The sequence below is a fragment of the Plectrocnemia conspersa genome, unplaced genomic scaffold (assembly GCF_051122295.1).
Source record: "Plectrocnemia conspersa isolate PC_06_02 unplaced genomic scaffold, ASM5112229v1 ptg000001l, whole genome shotgun sequence".
NCBI lineage: Eukaryota > Metazoa > Arthropoda > Insecta > Trichoptera > Polycentropodidae > Plectrocnemia > Plectrocnemia conspersa.
The window spans coordinates 22,989,679-23,009,675 of record NW_028277165.1 but is presented as its reverse complement, the minus strand read 5'-3'; the positions used below and the strand labels follow the sequence as shown (position 1 = coordinate 23,009,675).

The window sequence follows — 19,997 nt, the reverse complement described above, 5'->3', positions numbered from 1 at the left end:
TTGTAAGTGGTAATATTGTTATAAAAGGTATTAATATGAATGCTATATAACCGGGCGTTTCTACTGCGACGGCGAAGGCACGATTTTATTGCTTTTGACGTGCTTTGAATATCGCTAGAAAAATGCATGTCATATAATGAAATACTATGAATCTTGATGAAATCGAAATATTAAAAAACGACCACTGAATGGCGAAATTTTGCTTCCCTTCCCTAAAAAAAGCTGAAATAATAATAAATTTTTAATATTATATAACAAAAACCACAAACCATATATACATTATCACAAAGATTAATAATTTATTTATGACTCGCATAAAAAACGATATCAGTTGTAAAGCGATTAATAATATGTCTTCACAGTACTGAATCATAATTATATTTATATGTTTTAATCTCTTGCATTTGATAATGTAAACAGTCAAAGTAAATTATGTAATTTTATAATAAATTATAAAAAAATTATGTTTTATGAAGGAATTTTGGTAATTTGACTACCAATTTTGTTTCAAACCAGAAGATTAAATCATGATGAATATTATCAAAGTTTATCTGTGCTTGTAAATTGTGTTTAATAATCGATAGATATCATAAAGATGTCTAAAATGCCCAATACGTAATGTAGCGGAAACAATGAACTAATTACTATGAAGTAAAGGAAATATATTTTAGTAATAAAACAACAGAGAAAATAAAAAATTTTGGATGATTAGTAAAACAACAATTTACAATGAAAGCAGCTCCATAAAAATATAACATTGTTGTATTAACGCAAGGTTAAGACGAAAGAACTTATAAATACATAAGATATCATATATCATACTGTCTAAGTAATGTTCAAGAAATAATTACCACAAGGTGCTATGAGTTGTCACAATAGCCGTGTGTTAAAAATATATTTGTTAGACATAATAAACTAAATGTTTGTTTCTCTCTAACAAAAAATATTAGTTGTTTATTATCATGACAACATAATTATAAACAGTTACACTTGTTTAAAATATTACTATGGTAAACAAAAATTATTTATTGATTTTATTATAAAGGTATTTAAAATATAAATAACAAAGCAATAAATAGTATTTAAAATATAAATATAAAATAATGAAAGCGTAATCACAAAGAGAAAGTTTTTCAACTCATGCATTGATAAAAAAAAGAATGCGTAGTTTAAGGACAGATTAAGGCATATATTATACTAAATTAGATCAAAAGCATAATCTAATGCAACAAAAAAAATAAGTAGCAAACCTATTCCTCGTCCAGTTGGTTTTAACTTTGGCATTCCCCCTGCGAACAATCCGCCTAAGCCCACGGGACTACCGACGTTCACGGGGGGCCCTCTCGCTTCTGATCCTGCGCTGCTTTCCACATTCGCACTCTTTCCGGAGATTAACGGTGCACTCTTGTCCATCGTAACCGTCTTTTTGAGCTTAGAGCCCTGTCTTATAGACTGCAAGAGTTGATTCCTGCCGTCCGCGGCTCCAGACTTGTTGGAGATGAAGACATGCTTGGACGGCGGAGGCGGCGGTGGAGGTGGAGGTCCAGGCATTTTTTCATTGTCTGACAAATACTATTATCCTCTCGGACACTAGACTGTTAATTTCGTGCAGAGTCTTCAAATGAATCTAAATTATAAATAAAATAAAATCAATATAAACTTTAAAGATAAGATTTTATCATTAATGTTCAAATTATATCGTTTATCTTTAACCGAATCAAAATTTGTATTAATAAAAATGCTGATAAATGTGTATATGCGATGATTAATGGTAATGGTATTAACTTACTGTAAAGAGTGTTAAAAATTGTATTAAGACATATTTCAATTACTGTTGTTCAAGGTAACATCGCCCATGAACGTGGTTCAATTTATATTATATTATATTACACTTAAGCTCGTGCCTGAATTGAAAAAATAATTAATTAATAAACAGTTTTATTAATTAATTATACAGCCACAGTCCTCCTGTATAATTATTTTCCAATGTTTTATTAGTTTTTCCATTTCATTTTTGTAGAATGAGTTTGGCTTTTCTTTAAGAAAAAGTGTGTGGCGGTTTTCGAAAGCTTCCATGGAATTAAGATTCTTGCCATGCAGAGTGAAACAGGTGATTCAGCTCTGCTTCTACAGAGACTGGAACATATGAAAATCTGAGAGAGCAATGTCTTGTGAATATTAGTGCATTTTTTTATTTATATAAAAATGCACTATTAAGTGATATCTATTGATTATAAATTATAATATACATAATAATTCATAAGTTATTATAAAGATGTCAGCGATTCTCAAACTAAAAAGTATGGTAGTTAATACTCAAATATAAGGATTCACAGTGGCGTTCCGGGGACAAACTACAAAGATGTTGTTTCTCTTTTTTATTAAATAATTTTTAAATACATTAAATTTTAGTATGAATTTATATTAATATTAATGAAATAAAAATCATAATATTTTATATGAAAAAGAACGATAATTGTAAAGTATCTATTTATTAGGTCAGTATTTAAATTCGGTAGAGTAGGTAGAGTAGGGAACAGGACAGTGGAGAAATCTTTTGGAGGCAGCCAAGCCCATCCAGAGCTGTAGAACTTGGAAGAAAAGGTGTACTCTTACAATAAAAAAATATTTTATATATTTGCCAAATATGTTTATTAAGTCCAAAATATTGATTACATTACAATGATTTAAATAAAATAGGTTTAGACCACTTATAGATTTTTGACTGATAGATTTTCAGACTCACACGACTGATAGATTTTCGGACAATTCATTTTTTTCTTTATTTCCATATCCGCAATCGGTTTCATTTACTGGATTTTGAATCATTTCATCATGTTTTATCGACCGCTGAACTCTTGATATTATCTTCTTGATCATGTGCTTCAAGTCTAGATGATATTGGAGACATTCATATTTTTTTTCGATCGGTGTGCTTTGTTCGATTATTTGTTTAGGAATATTCTTCACAGTTATAGTTTTGCTATCACGGTTATTAATATTTTTTTTGTTGATAAAGTGGTAGAAATAAGCGCATCCGATTAACATAATAGCAACATAAAGCAAGAATGTCATCAGCTGATACCACAGCAAATCCTTCCTCAGAGCTTCAAGACGTTTAAACGTAATATAGATGATTGGAGTACTGAATTCCGAATCGTCTTTAAATTTACTTTCATTGCAGTTTATTCCAACAACGAACATCTGAAACATAATAAGCGATATAAAATCAATCAGTTTCAATATGGATTATTTAAATGCGGATGAAATTTAAGAATTAAGTATAAGAATCCATTTTTCAGTATAATTTTACAGTGGAAGTATAGTGTATCTGATAAATGTGTATATTCGTAAAATACTTTGAGGTAGTTGGATCCAAGTGTTAAAATTTGTAGGTTTTTAAAAATAGTTTATAAATTTTAATACCAATTTTAAATACTAAAATGTGGTTAATACTTTGCCGAATTGAAACCCAAAATAATACTATTATAGTTTAATGAGTATAACAGTTCAGCTAGAATAATATATTGATATTAAATACAGAAATATTATATATATAAAAAAATATAAAAATATATGTAGTACGTTACGATGAATGTTACATTAGACTAACATTTCTAGACAAGATAAAAAAATTGGTTAGATTTTATGTTAGTAAGATATAAAATTAAATTGGAAAGATTTTTTTATTCTTCCAAATACAAAACTACAATTTCATGTAAATATGAGAATATATATATATATATATATATATATATATATATATATATATATATATATATATATATATATATATATATATATATATATATATATATATATATATATATATATATATATATATATATATATATATATATATATATATATATATATATATATATATATATATATATATATATATATATATATATATATATATATATATATATATATATATATATATATATATATATATATATATATATATATATATATATATATATATATATATATATATATATATATATATATATATATATATATATATATATATATATATATATATATATATATATATATATATATATATATATATATATATATATATATATATATATATATATATATATATATATATATATATATATATATATATATATATATATATATAATTTGACAGCTGTCAAAACTGACAGCTGTCAAAGCGCACGCCAGCAACGCAGTTCGCGAGCGCGCCGACGCGCACGGTCCAGTGTTGCCACCCATCGCAATGGAGGCACACTACGCCAAGCAGCTAAGAAAAACGCAGGAGATAGTGGAGGAGCTCTGCACATACATCAAGAGCCACCCGACCGTGCACGTGCCAATCAGGGAGGGCATCCTGAAAATAAAACTAGCTCTCTCTGAAATCGAGCAACAAAGGGAGAACACTCACACAGCAGCCTCCAACACGCCTCTCCCAAACAACAGATCGGAGGACAAGGGGACGGAGCGACCTTCAGCATCCACCCAGACGCCGCCACCTGGACCCTCGCAAACTCCTGAGATGAACGCACCCCATCCACTGCCCCCACAGGAATGGAATGTAGTCCAAAAGAAGGGCAGGAAAAAACGCACGGAACCACCCAGCAAGGAGGCGAAGAGGCAAGCAGAGCGCCCACAACCAAAAAAGAAGGCTGCGAAAAAAGACGAGGCAGCTCCCTACCAACAACCGAAAGCCAGACCGCAAAGACACAGGGCGGTGACCATAACAGTCTCTTGCCCAGGCACAGACAACCCGGCGCCAGCGTCCTACGCAAACGTCCTGCGCAATGTCCACAAGGCTGCCAAGGACACAAAAGTCGACATCCGCTCAATCAGACGGACACCAAAGGGGGAGCTCGCCTTCACCTTAGGAAAAAACGGCGAAGGCTCAAACGAACTGCAAGCAATCTTAGCTGAGGTAGCTGGGCCAAAAGCCACAATACGGTGCACGGTCCCCACCCGAGTCGTGATAATAAAAGATCTGGACGAAGGTGTGACCAAGAATGACGTCACCATGGCCTTAATGGCTTCCCTCGGCGAAGAACACCAGAGCCTCATCGAAACGCTGAACCTCCGACCCGCGCACAGCGGCACGCAAGTGTGCGTCGCGAGAATACCACGCACCAGCAAAGCCGCCGCCCTCTTAAAAATAGGGCGCATCAAGATCGGCCTGGTGAGATGCCGAGTGCGCGAGCGCATCGAAGTTCTCCGATGCTTTCGCTGCATGGACTTCGGGCACACCGCAGCAAGATGCAGCGGTCCAGACAGGTCTCAGGAATGCAGAGGGTGCGGACAACTAGGGCACCAAATCGCCGCCTGCAAAAACCAACCACGCTGCTCACTATGCAGCCAAAAAAGTGAAAATCTTACAGACGCGGCACACCCCAGCGGGAGCAGCCACTGCAGGTCCTTCAGAGACGCACTGGCGCGAGGAGGCAAGGCCAAACAATGACACGGTTCCTCCAAATAAACCTACATGGCTGCAGGGCCGCCCAGGACCTACTACAGCAGACGATCGCCGAGGAGCTAGCGGACGTAGTCATCGTGTCTGAGCAGTACCGCAACCTCCCACGCAGCTGGTACTCGGATGCGACCTCAAGGGCAGCCATACACGTGCCCTCGACCCGACTGCGCGTAACCAGCGCCGAGACGGCCAGCACCGAAGGATGGACCTGGATCGAGCTGGACGGGACCAGAGTCTACAGCTGCTATTTCTCGCCCAACGCACCAATCAAAGACTTCGCCCGCGGCCTTGCTGACCTCGAGGAGAGCGTCCGATCATCGGCTGCGCCGGTCATCATCGCCGGCGACTTCAACGCCAAAGCCGCTGAATGGGGCTCCACGGTGACCGACCGAAGAGGCAACTTGCTCTGCGAGATGGCCTCGAACCTCCACCTACACGCGGCCAACGTAGGAAGAGGCTTCACCTTCGCCCGGGGCGGCTCAGGGTCGGTCATCGATGTGACCTTTGCTGACGAACTGACAGCGGGCATGATCCGAGGCTGGCAAGTGCTAGAAAAATACTCGCACAGCGACCACAGATATATCAGTTTTGAGCTCACCATCCGCAACCAGAGACCACCGCCAGAGGTCAAACGCGGATGGAGTGTGAGAAAGCTGAACGTCGCAGCACTGGACGAAGCGATTGCAGCGAAGAGCGAGGCTATCAAGACCGCCGCGCACGCTGAAGCCGGAGCGGAAAGCGTAGTACGCTCGCTGAACGAGCTCCTGCGCGACGCCTGCGATGCCTCGATGCCCAGACTCGGGGGCAACACCCGCCGCAGATCAGCATACTGGTGGACCGATGACATTGCCGACCTTCGACGCACGTGCCTAGCCGCCCGGAGAGGCGCGCAAAGACACCACGGCAGCGAAGAAAAACACCGCAGCTACAAGGAGGCGAGAAGCGCCCTGCGCCGTGCGATAAAGGAGAGCAAGGCGCGGTGCTGGTCCGAAATGTGCAAGGCAATCGACGAAGATCCCTGGGGGAGGCCATACAGGATCGTCAGAAATAAGCTGGTGGACAAAAACAAAGACCACTTCCTCAACAATGCCGGCAACATGGAGGCGGTGGTCGAAGGACTGTTCCCGCAGCACCCCACGACTGACAAAGCACTGCACAGCGGCCAGGCAGCTGCAGAAGAGGAGTTCCTACCGTTCTCAAAGGAGGAACTGCAAGGAGCAGCGAAGCGCATCAACTCTGCAAGGGCTCCGGGACCCGACGGCGTCCCAAACGCCGTGATCAAGCGAATCGCAGAAAAAGACCCCGCGCTGCTTCTTTCCGCCTTCAACGCCTGTCTCTCTGAGGGAGTCTTTGATGCTTCATGGAAGCGCCAAAGGCTCGTCCTCATCCCGAAGGGCAACAAGGCGACGCCCGGCCCCTCTGCGTACCGACCACTATGCATGCTGGACGGACTGGGCAAACTACAAGAGAGGATGATCCTCGAGCGCCTTCAACGCACCCTGGAGGACACAGATAGGGGACTCTCACCGCATCAGTACGGCTTCCGCCGCGGACGCTCCACGATAGACGCCATAGGCCGCGTAGTTACGACTATTCGCGAAGCCTGGCAAGGGAGCGTCAAGCAAAGCAAGAACGTCGTGCTGATCGCGATAGACATAAAAAATGCATTCAACTCGGCGCGATGGCGCTCAACCCTTGACGCACTGGTTAAAATCGGCACTCCGGCATACCTGATCCGCATGATTGAGAACTACTTCTCGGACAGGGTGCTGGAGTACGACAGCATGGGCGTGAGCACTCAACGAGCGGTCACGGCAGGCGTTCCCCAGGGGTCGGTCCTCGGACCCGCTCTTTGGAACGTCATGTACGACGGACTGCTAAGAGTGCCCATGCCCGAGGAAGCCAGCATGGTAGCCTCTGCCGACGACGTCGCCATCCTAATCACCGGAAAGTCAACAACTGCCCTACAGTTAGCTGGACAAGAGGCACTGCACTCAGTCAAGAGATGGCTGGACGGCGCCGGGCTGGAGCTCGCAGTTCACAAGACAGAGGCAGTGTTCTTCACCAGACGAAGAAAGACAGAACCTCCCAAACTTGTCTTCGACGGCTTCAAGGTGCCATACGCCAGGTCAATGAAATACCTTGGAGTGCACCTTGACGACAAGCTCCGCTTCACAGTCCATGCAGAGCAGGCAGCGGCGAAGGCCGCCCGCGTCGCTGGAGAACTGGCCAGACTGATGCCAAACATCGGCGGACCAAAGTCGAAACGAAGACGGCTTTACAACGAAGTGGTCCATTCCATCCTACTATATGGGGCCCCAGTCTGGGCCGACTCCATGAGGGTGGAACGAACGAGGCTGAAACTGGCCAGAGTCCAGAGACGAAGTGCGTTGAGGGTCGCATCTGCCTACCGTACGGTCTCTGAGGCTGCGACGCTGACCGTGACCGGCATACCGCCAATCGACCTGCTCGCGCTAGAGAGGCAGGAGATGCACGAAGGCCTGCCAAGGAACGACGCCAGAAAGCGCACGCTCGACCGATGGCAAGAACGGTGGGACACGACGCTCAAGGGCCGGTGGACCCAGAAGCTCATCCCGAACCTCAAGGCATGGTGCCAGAGGGGCCACGGCGAGCTGAGCTACTACTTGACCCAAGTGCTCACTGGACACGGCTGCTTCGGGTCCTTCTTAAAAAAGATCGGAAAGGAGCCAACAGAGGGGTGCCACCACTGCGAGGAGCCAGTCGACGATGCTGACCACACACTGTTCAAGTGCGTGGCGTGGACCCAAGAAAGGTCCCGGCTCAAGGAAGCCCTCGGGGAAGAAGCAGAAGTATCACCCGAGCAGATGGTCCCGTCCATGCTCCAAAACAAGAACAAGTGGTCAGCGTGGGTGGCTTTTGCCTCGAGCGTGATGCAGGCCAAAGAAGAGGAGGACAGGAGCCGACGACGACTACCGCAAGGCGCCCAACCGACAAACGGCCAATAGCACAACGAAAGCGTCTCACGGAGTAGAAGACGACAAGATAAGACGAGGAGATCGAGGGGTGACCCAACGCTGAGGCGTGCCCCTCGGATCCCGAAAGAAACGAAGAGCGCAAGAAGTGCGCCGGGCCCAGCTGCCTCTCGAAGTACTACCTAACGGACGTGCCGGGAGGCAGCAGGAGCGGAGGGGGGTTTTAGTGAGTAGAAATCTCACACTAGCAACGCGCTGTCTTTTGAAGATTTCCCCCCTCACAAAAAAAAAAAAAAAAAAAAAAAAAATATATATATATATATATATATATATATATATATATATATATATATATATATATATATATATATATATATATATATATATATATATATATATATATATATATATATATATATATATATATATAGGTATTTTTAAAAATGTTTTCATATAATATTATAGATATTTATGAATAAAATATTTAAAGTCTTCGCGATAAATTTACTTCTAAATCAATTATTAAAAATATTAGTTTAAAGTCAATTATCCAAAAAAATTGTGCTATGCGGCAAAATTATCTTTTAATAATACATTTCACATAAAATACATATGCCCCTTAAATTAGTTAGTACCGTAAATAAATATAAAGCAAAACTTCATCGTTAAATATTATATATTTATCGATACGATACTGGTTTTATATATATTACATTATTTTTATACTTACACTAAGGAATATCAAAGCAAACACGTTGGTAGCCATCTTGCTGGTTGAACAGTAAGAACAGAACTGATAATTCTTTAACGAAATTCTCTGCTTTTATATTAATAAAATACGTGCTTTTTTTCTTTGACGTGAATCAATGAAAAATTAACAAACGTGACCATATCATAAATACCAAATTTATGACGTCGCTCGTTACCGAGCGTTCCCACTGTGACGGCGACGGCACGATTTTATTTCTTTTGACGTAGATTTTTTACTTTTGAGATGGGATAATTGTTGTTTGCGCTTTCCTATTGGTCTAAATTCATTTTAGATATACAGTGTATAGAGTCATAAACAGTCAAAAACAACCATACTTTTAACCCTTTACGTGCGAGGAGCGGAAAAATCCGCTTCACATCGCATGTCCCGTAAGTGCGAGAAGCGGATAGATCTCACAGTCAAGAAAAAACGCATCTCTTAAGTGCGAGGAGCGTATATATCGGAATATTATAAAGCAGGTCTTTGTCTCAAATTTAACACATATTTTTTTACGATGTATAAGATGTATAATGATGTTATTATGATGGTATGTTCCAATGGCTTTCTACCCTCATTTAATTACTTTTATTACCAACAATTAGAACACATGTTATTTTTTTGTACATCACAAGAGCTCTGGGGGGGAGTGACCCAATTTTTTTTAGTCAAAGATCTGTCATTCCAATGAATTCCATTATAATATATTATATAGCTTACATTCAGTTTAATTCTGAAGTCGAAGAGTATTGGTGCACCTCGAATTTCACTGTTTACAATTTTAGAATTTATAAAAAAAAAACAATTATCAGAAGAGGAAGAAAGATAAAGGACCCAACGAAAAGTCGAATATTGATAGGCTAGCATTTTCCGACGAAGTATGAGGACAAAAAATACCAACGCAATTATCAAGTGTGCAGTATCATGCCCTCATCATGCAAGAAAAAGGGAAAGGAATTTGCAGAAGGAGGCAGATTTTTAATTTTTAAAATAGATATTATTATTTTTTTAATTTTGAAGGTATAACTAACTATATACAAATAAAAAAATCGTAATTAAATCTTCAACTTCACTTTTTTTTGGATAATTGACTCATTTCGTGACTTTTTATGAAATTTAATTCCGCATGTAAGGGTTAAGGGTTAAAAATAATATGATAAAAAGTAATTTAAAAAAAAAAAAAATTTAAAGAAAATTTACAGAAAAAATATCTAAATAATGTTACGTTGTTTTATAGTGAATCATAGAGGAACTTGCCAACACCTACAACGTGCCATTTATAAATCTAGCAAAATCAGCGTAGCTCACGTACATATCGTTTTGATTAGTTAAGTAGAACGTGGCTTATCACTAATGTATATTGCTGATGCACATATTGCGCATTTATATAAATTATTTTATTAACAATAATACTACAATTATCTATTTAACATCTGATACGACGTTTTCTTTGCCGCAACTCCCGATGAAAAAAAAGCTTAACAATTTATTTTATACAATAGAATACAAACTCCTGATGTTTAGGTGAGCAACATTTTTCACTTTTGCAAAATCTGTACATATTCTAAAACAAATTTTTCATTGAATTTCATGTTCTAGAAATTAGAATAACTATTAAGTGCGTTAAATGAGCTACAATTGTCTGGTACTGCTTTATATAGATTTAATATACAGTTTTGTCATATATTTTTTAGTTGTGTGTTGATTTACCATATTGAAACTAATCAAAAATGTGGGTCGCCAACTTCTGGAATCAGACATGATCTCAGAAGAAGTTAATTAAAAAAAACATTATTAATAAATTATTAACACAACAACTGAAATTTACAGAATATTGTTTAAACAGTGATGACCACAAAACAGTGATATAATTCAATGATAGTGATTTTTTTATGAGCTGGTTCGCGCCTAGGAGGTCACCTGCTTGCAAACCAGGTGCGTAATTTTTAATTCTTCTTATTTTCCGCAGCGAACCAGCAGCTGCAGACTTTTAAGAACATTTTTGAGACTACGAGTTGTATGAGTAATAAGAATTAACCCATAACACAGTAAATTAGGGACGTGTTATTTGGATGCGTGTAGTTAGGGGGATAGAAAATACTCATATTTTTTTTGCAATACGTATAAAGGATGTGTGGTCGTTTTTTAAAATTTCCATTACATCAAGTTTCATAGTATTTTATTAAATGACATTCATATTTTACACAAAAATCCACGTCAAAAGCAATAAAATCGTGCCGTCGCCGTAACAGTGGAAATTCTCGGTAATCTAGCGTTTATATTAAGATTTTTTATAACAATATCGCGATTTACGATAAGTAAGAATTGAATGAATCAAATCTAAACCGAAATTTGACCAATAGGAGGGCGCAAAAAGTAATTATCACTTTTCAGAAGTCACGGCTCGTAGAAAGATACATCTACTGATGAAAATGTATTTGGACTTCACTAGTGAAAATATAACTTTACTGAAAAATACACATTTACTGTAAAATTTATTCATTTATACTTGGAAATAAATAATGATAAGTGTGTAAATGTAAATGAAATCATATAATTTTACTAGCAACTGCCAGATAAATTATATTTTCGCTGGTAAATATATACATATGTATTTTTTAGTGCGATTTACACTTACATTTCTATATTTCGGCTGTGATGAATTTTCTGTATATATTTCGATATAATTTCACTGAAATGATAGTTTAAAAAATATTTTGGGATAGATTTAAGACTGTTTTTCTTACATTTTTTTGAGGGATAACCTGAGAATTTCTATTTAAGAATCAGGGGGGGGGTGGGCAATTGCCCCAACCTGTCCTTCCCCCTGAGGACGTCCTTTTTTAACCTTTTCCCGAATCTCATCATCATTCAAGTCGCGAAATAACCATATGAAACTGAAAGCATTATTTACTTCATTTGCTGTATCAAATTTGTTTGTCAAATTACCAATAATACAATCTGTAAAAACATTAAATTTATTTAATTTAGCTGGTGTTATTTTTGATTCTTTGTTATTTCTCGGCCTTCCTCTTTCGTCGATCTGAAAATTCAGATCAAATACCTAAATTTCCTGCTACTCATTTATATTCGTTGGGTATTTTCTCCCAACTAAATGTAATATTTTTTAATGTTCAGAAAGTAATTAAATCAACAATAATTTGCAAACAAATTTTAACACAAACGGAGCAGCATAAAAAAATAAACTCTGTTCCTTTGATTTATAATGCTTATTATTAAAATACTTTTGAAGGCAATGTTCCACTCCTTTTATTTCTTTTAGTATGCATAAAAAAGGTAAGCACTGTAAATATCGTATTGCACGAGTTCAGTCTTTCTATTTTTTAAACATGGTTCTGTGTGATTCTCATAAAATTCTCAATAAACGGAAACATAGTAATCGTTGGAAATATTTTTTTATCGTACTTATGTTATAACTAATTTTACTCTAATAATAATAAATTGTAGAAAGAATATTCTTAAAAGAACAGTTTAAAGATGATTTCTTTACCTGGTGGAGGTTGAAGCGCGTTTGTTTTCGAAATAATCGGCAAAAGAATTTTTCTGTGGATGTGAAATATTGTTTGGCCTCAATGTGCAGTAGCCATTATTTATCATCATACCGAGCGACATAGAATCTTCAGGATTGGGTGTAGCCGGAGGAGATCTATATATACGAAAAAAAGCTCATTAATAAAAACATAATATAAAATTATATTCTTTATATAATACCTCGTCAATTTGAAATGTTGAACCCTTGACAAAGGTCTCCCGTTAGCGTATAATATTTTAGGCATATGAGCAAATGAACCTTCGCTGATTGGTAGAATCCCTGGAGGCTTTGAAGCAACGTTCGGTTTTCTGTGACTTATCTTGGGACCGCTGTCTGATAAGTGAGGTTCAGATTTGGCGACTGCTATCGACTTCGGAGTCGATTGGAATAAAGAAGGCATGCTTCCTCCGTAATTGGAATCTTGGTTGAGCGAAGTGGTCCACGGGGAAGGCTTAAAAATTTTCAGCGTAGTCGGTGCACCGAATTTGAACGAGTTCTTATGTAAGCTGCTGGTGTTAGGGACTGCGTTTCTCACGACGATTTTCTTGGGTTGATTGTGTAAGATGGTTATTCTTCGTGTTATGGTTGGACAAGTTGCAAATTCTTCCGGCGGCTGAAACATATTTTAAAAGATTTATAAGCCTTGATAATATCGCTGATGATTTATTTTAGAATCATAAATTTTATAGGAGTAGAGGAACGAAATCCCCACATTGAAGTACAAAAAAGTTTTCTCCTCGTCTCCCGTATTTAACCGATAAGCGTCACGAAGCGAAGATTCTCATTTTCCGTATACAAAGTGTTATTTATGTCAATAGCAGGCGCGTACCGTGAGATACTTTCCCTTTCGCTCGCTCGCGTGTTAAATGACGAGAGTGAGTGAGAGATAAGGGTGTGTGTTACATGCGTTCCGCATGTAACACACGCCCATACGCGCCTTGTAATTCTATATTTTCATATATTTTACTTTTATGCACATATATAATGCGATATACCTGTGTTAGATTCGTTCTCAACAAAATCGACCGAGAAGGCTGCGACTGTGGCGGAGGAGTCCTGTTAAACGCGTTTGCGTCCTGTGGTCTTATTGGCCCTTGCTGATGCAGTTTGCTACCCCCACCGAGGGTTTGGTTTGATAACTGGCTTTTTTTAGTGTTATTCAAAGCGGAAAACTTATGCTTTACAACGACTACAGGCGACTCATTGGCATGCACGTTCGCAGTGAATCTACTCTGCTCTATGTTTTTAAGATGCTGGCTAAGCGGTTGTGGCACGGTAGACGCGTTCGGCTGTTGATGTATCTGTTGCGATTTGTGGTCCTCAGTCCTCTTCTTCGGATTAGGCAATGTCTTATATATGCTATTGTGAGCCGTCGGCTTTGGTGCGATGTATGATTTTTTATCAGGTTGCGGACTCAAAACCTGACTTTTCGTAGGCGATCTCTCTTGGAATAACTGAGTGTTCAGAGATGGTTTTGCGACATTACTTGACGAAGTTTGAGCTGCAACTGCGAAATTTAAATAACAGGAATTATATTTTTTATTTAGAAATTTTATTTAATTTAAATAATTCAAATAATTATATTTTTTTAAGTTTTTGCGACCTATGGTGTGGTATACGTGCGTTGAAGAGTCGGAGGAGAATATCTAGCTTATTGCGTAGTACCCAAAGTCAAATATAATGGCGGAAGCGTTATGTTCTAGTGTTGCATGACAACAGCAGGCGTAGGTAGTATGAGTATTGACATTTATATTTCAATGTTGGAATCCATTTTAACAGATTCCTACTGAAACATATTTCTAAGCACAGACCACGCTACTCCGATTCCAGCAAGAAAACGCTCCGTACCATACTTCGCTAAAAAGCAGGGGTTGGATTGCATCAAAATAAATTATCAGTTTTTTCAAAAGGGCATCAGTGTAACACCGCGTAATTTATATGTGTAATAATTTCAATCGATTTGCCACCCCTTTAAATTGAAGTAATTTTAATATTTTCTGATTTTTTTTATTGTTTATTTCTATGTATTATTTTGTTGTGTATTATTTTAATTATATATAATTATTTTTGTATATTAACAAAATTTGGTTTATATATGCTTCTATTTCTACTAGCGAAAATATATATTAACTGATTGGCGCTGGTAATTTTATATGCTGCTCTATAATGTGTATGAAACGCAATTTGACAGTGGTGAAATGTCCATTTGTGGGTCAAATCCAAACCTAACTAAATGAAAATTCTGAAACTAATCATAGTTTTTATGCGTTCGCGAACGCCGTCTTACAGCGTTCGGGATTGTCCTGGTTTTGACAGTCAGTCGGCTCCGATAGTCGTTACGAAGCGGTTGGACCACTCCGAGCTAAGAACTAACCAGCACGCGTATCCTTACACGCAACATTATGTGCATTTGAATAGATACTTTGTTTCATTAAACTGATTGCCTGTGCATTAATATAAAGTAAATCTTCGGAAAAGGATTCGTTGCAGAGAGTTATTCATAAGGTGTGCACTGTTTTGAGCAACAGTAATGCACGAAGAATTCTTTTTATGGAAAAATTATTATTATTATATATATATATATATATATATATATATATATATATATATATATATATATATATATATATATATATATATATATATATATATATATATATATATATATATATATATATATATATATATATATATATATATATATATATATATATATATATATATATATATATATATATATATATATATATATATATATATATATATATATATATATATATATATATATATATATATATATATATATATATATATATATATATATATATATATATATATATATATATATATATATATATATATATATATATATATATATATATATATATTCATATAAATTGTCATCTATAATTAACATCAACTACAAAATAATAAAAGCATAATCATAAGAAGTAAAAAGTTTTTCGAATCATTGCTATAAAAGCAATGCGTAATTTATAACAGCTTAATCATTTATCATACTAAATTAGATAAAATGCATAATCTAATTCAAAATACCTATTTCTGGTCCAGTTGGTTTCAACTTTGGCATTCCGCCTGCGAATAATCTGCTTAAGTCCATGGGACCACCGCCGTTGGGTCTTCTCGCTCCGATTCCGTTCCCGATGGTTCCTCCCTCTCCGGATCCTGCGCTGCTTTCCACGTTCGTACTCTTTCCGGAGATTAACGGCGAACTCGTGTCCACCGTATCCGTCTTCTTGAGCGTAGAGCCCTGTCTTATAGACTGTAGGAGTTGATTTCTGCCGTCCCCGGCTCCAGGTTTGCCGGAGTTGAAGACTGGGATGGACGGCGGAGGCGGAGCGCCCATTGGGCGGCGGTCCAAGCATTCTTTTACTGTCTGCCAAATAACATCATTCTCTCGGACACTACACTGTTCATGTCGTTTGGAATCTTCAAATAGAAACTAAAATTATAAATAAAATCAGTATATACACATGTACTTGAAAGATAAGATTTTATCTTGAATGTTCAAATTATATTGTTCATCTTTTATCGAATCAAAATTTGTTTTGATTAATATGCTGATAAATGTGTGTATTCAGTTGTATTAAGATTCATGAAATAATCCTATAAAACTTTCTATATTTTTTGATATTTAATAAAACTTTCCATATCACATACACTGTAAATAATTCTCTAATTACAAAAAGTGACAATATAAATATAATAATTAATAAAGGATATTCATTAAATAATATTTTTTTAGCAAAGTCATTTTTTTATATAGGTTTCAAAATAAATTATCGAATAAAAGTAGATTAAACATTTATTATGCACATATTCATAGTCATCTAACATACATAGTATGCATGTCTTGCGTTTGGAGATTTACAAGTAAATTAAAATTAAAATCATGTTAGTTAAAATAGTGCTTTAAAAATTTGTTAAATTTTGCTTTCGATGTTCACATGAAAGACATACAGTAAAACCCCCAATAGCACGATCAATTGGAGACGTGCTATTTGGGTGCATGTAGTTGGGGGATTATAAAATATGTACTCATACTTTTTGGCAATACGTACGTACGAATCTGGCGTAATTATAATTTTAATGTATCAAATTGTAACCGCAGAAAGTTGTTTTTACTCATGCGGAATAAACTAAATAATAAAAAAATACAACATATTTAACTACTATCTACTATGTTAATATTAACAATTCAAATTGAAACTAGGAATTTACGCTAATTAAGTTATTTAATTCTGAAACTATATCATTTATTTTAATATTATTTAAAAAAAAAAAACAGAAAAATATTACCGCCTGTTTTTCTCAAAAGACAAGAACGAACTGAAGATATCGGTATATGATACGGCAGGACTGTCCAACACGCGGCACGCGGACCTCTGGTAGATTTTGTATTTTATGCGCAAAAGTAAACTACTAATCATTTCCCTTTCACATAATTTTGTCCCGCTGCCTTAAAAAGGTTCGCCATTGCTGATTTGTTGTAATGTTAATATGATGTGTACTTATGAATATCATGTATATTATCTGAATTATATTTATAAATGCATATATAAATATTTATCATAAAGATAATAAAATCCAGCAAAGAAACCCAATGTTTATTTACAATTTAGTATCTCTTAATTTAAGCGACCACTTAATTCTAAAATTAATCAGCAAATTATAAAATTAAATAACAATGAATAAATTAAAATATCTTCAATGTGAATCGAGAAATGGGTGTATTATGGTTTTAATGATTATTAATTAAACAATAGGGCGCAGAGGCGTCGCGAAGAGGGGAATTAAAAATATATTTTGCTTTAACTTTATTTGTCTATAAGTATGACTTCTTTTATACATTATATATGCAAATAGCCAAGTTATTTCCCAAATAAATAAAATTAATACAATAAATATATTGAATTGCATGCTTTATAGAAAAAAGTCGGGTAATATAGAAGTTCACTTTTCGGACAAGATAATAAGATTTTTTAAGTTATTATCAGCAGAGAAGTATCCAAGATTGGGAAATTTTGGATTAAAAATCTTTGGATAAAAAAAAGCACATTGCCAAATTAAATTTATTAAGATTGACAACCAAAAATTTCGAAATATATATATTTACTTTGGTAAACGAAGCTGAACTACCATAAAAGTCTCATTAAAACCATATTTAAATTTATTTTTATGTATTTTTACGGACAGATGGTGACGGGTGGCATTTACACACATATTGAGCCGCTGCAGTAGTATTTATTTGAAAATTTACAATTTAGTTACGTGTCATTTAATTATATATGTGATCGGCGTACAAGGTGCCGTCGTTCGTCAAACTCCCGTCGAAGTCCACCAAATAATGTGTTGCCCTCTGTAGCCGTCACGGCAGGGTTACCAAAGTGTCGCCTAGTTGTGGTTATAATAAAATAAATAAATATGCCCCCAACAGTATATTTTATAAGACATTCTTTATTTAATTAGTATTTGTAAATGTGTTGGTATAAGTGTCGCTTAAGTTTTTTTTATTTTTTAACAGGTAAATATTTTTTTCAAAACATCCCCCATGGATTCCATGGATTCGTCATTGAACTCGACACTATTTCGCTTTGGTAAATTGTACAACTTGATAATAAACTGTTACCAGATTTTTCCGACGCGTATTTTGACTGCAAAGTCACACCCTTTCGGCCTCAAGACCCGAAAAAATTAGAGGGGAAATTTTGCACGGCTTAGTTTACAAGAGAGCAGTTGTAGAGGCGTACCAGGATTTACAACGCGCAGCGGAATCAATAGAATTACGAGAATGATACATTCCGAGAATGTCTGAATTGATAAATTTATTTATATGGGAACTCTTGCTTATGCAAAAATAATTTTAGCACCGAGATTGATTTCAATCATATTTATTTGCGGTCTACACATACACTTCAAAAGTACATTCACCATTCAGACATACTATTTACAAGTCTATTAAGGCAAGTAGCTGTGTAGTTCTAAAAATATAAGTACTACTAAAAATAAGTTACCCTGGTTATTTTGTTTGTTGCGTTGTAGTTGGATTGTGCAGTGTGTGGTTTAAAAATGTGCTATTGGAAGGTGACCAGATTTTAAAAATATCAAAGGAGGACCATACAAATAAAAAGTTCACCACGTTTTTTTTTTTAATAATACAAATTTCTGCGGGAGCTAAAAAGGTTTTTTTTGGAAATTTTTTGGAAGGAGGACTAGCATCATCAAAGGATGTCCACCTTACTATCGGTAGCTTTAAGTTGGGCGCTAGTCCCGCCATCCATGCGTTAATTTATTAAATAATTATAAATATAAATACGATTAACAACTATTATATAGTAATTTTAAATTACTATTGTGGGGGGGGGGGACATTGGACGCGAGAACAAAGCAATACCTAGGACGAATAAAGCATAGAAAAGTAATGCAAGCATGCGCGGCACGGCCCCTACTGGGGTTCCGAGGGCTAAAGGCCACGGGTGAGGTAGCATAAGCACCCATTGTAAACCTGGGGGGTGGTGCTATTACTAGGATGATACACAATGCATGCAATGCCGGCTAGTCAACGAGAACCTTTCTTTTTAGCACTCGGGAGAAAAATTAATATATCTCCAATAACATATTTAGTACTACGGAGGTAGGGAACCGCTCACCCGGCCGTTACAAGCTGGGTGCCCACCCGAAGGGTTGGACTCGTAGGGCATTATTACCGATAACGGCAGTGGTGCACGCAATGGATTCCATGTAGTTATAACTCAAATAAATTTTAACAGCTCTGCTAACAAATCATACCGGAGCGCATTCCGGTCGTGAAAAAATGTACTGAAACAATATTCCAGTACCACTACACTACTGGGTATATGCGTGTGAGATCTGGACACTGAGCACCAGCAGCTGCAGGCTTTCGAACGAAGATTTTTAGTCTACGAATTGCATCAGTATATTAAAAGGGTCGGATATATGACATGTGTATATTCGGTATGGAGGGCTTGAAACCCGTAAAGTGATTATTGTTCTGTAAACCTGATAGTATTGATGCAGTTAGATCGCAAATGGCTGTACGAAACACAAAAGGATCTCCGAACGCTCGGCATCAGTGTTGGCGCTGCGTGGATCAAGATGAAGCGGGGTGGAGAAAAATCCTGAGTAAAGCAAAGAATTTTAAAAATTAAGATCTGAGGCAGAAAAGTAGTTTTAAATGCAAGAGCTATAAGCATTTTACCATACATGTCAATGACACATTAACAACTAGTA

The 19,997-nt window shown here is 36.8% G+C and overlaps 1 protein-coding gene across 2 annotated transcripts; it reads right to left on the bottom strand.

The window, feature by feature from the left end:
* Positions 1 to 2,628: 2,628 nt before the first annotated feature.
* LOC148239266 (uncharacterized) lies at positions 2,629 to 19,993 on the bottom strand. Of its 2 annotated transcripts, XR_015811020.1 has the most exons (8): positions 19,966 to 19,993; positions 19,767 to 19,885; positions 15,783 to 16,188; positions 13,721 to 14,232; positions 12,905 to 13,338; positions 12,684 to 12,839; positions 9,155 to 9,444; positions 2,629 to 3,204 (listed from the first exon to the last, which is right to left on the bottom strand). XR_015811020.1 is itself a non-coding variant. In XM_088194654.1 (6 exons), exons 2-6 carry the CDS (start codon positions 16,090 to 16,092, stop codon positions 3,186 to 3,188), a joined length of 1,431 nt encoding a protein of 476 aa, XP_088050780.1. In that variant the 5' UTR covers positions 16,093 to 16,188; positions 17,046 to 17,133; the 3' UTR covers positions 2,629 to 3,185. The 2 variants fall into 2 exon arrangements, 1 of the variants encoding a protein (XP_088050780.1); XM_088194654.1 differs by lacking the exons at positions 9,155 to 9,444; positions 19,767 to 19,885; positions 19,966 to 19,993 and adding an exon at positions 17,046 to 17,133.
* Positions 19,994 to 19,997: the final 4 nt, after the last annotated feature.

Excerpts from the sequence above, each read along its gene's own strand:
- LOC148239266 (XM_088194654.1), bottom strand. The coding sequence starts at position 16,092 with ATGGGCGCTCCGCCTCCGCCGTCCATCCCAGTCTTCAACTCCGGCAAA. Across the intron at positions 13,339-13,720 it reads TGAGAACGAATCTAACACAG|CCGCCGGAAGAATTTGCAAC; the intron begins GTATATCGCATT and ends AATATGTTTCAG. Across the intron at positions 12,840-12,904 it reads CAACATTTCAAATTGACGAG|ATCTCCTCCGGCTACACCCA; the intron begins GTATTATATAAA and ends TCGTATATATAG.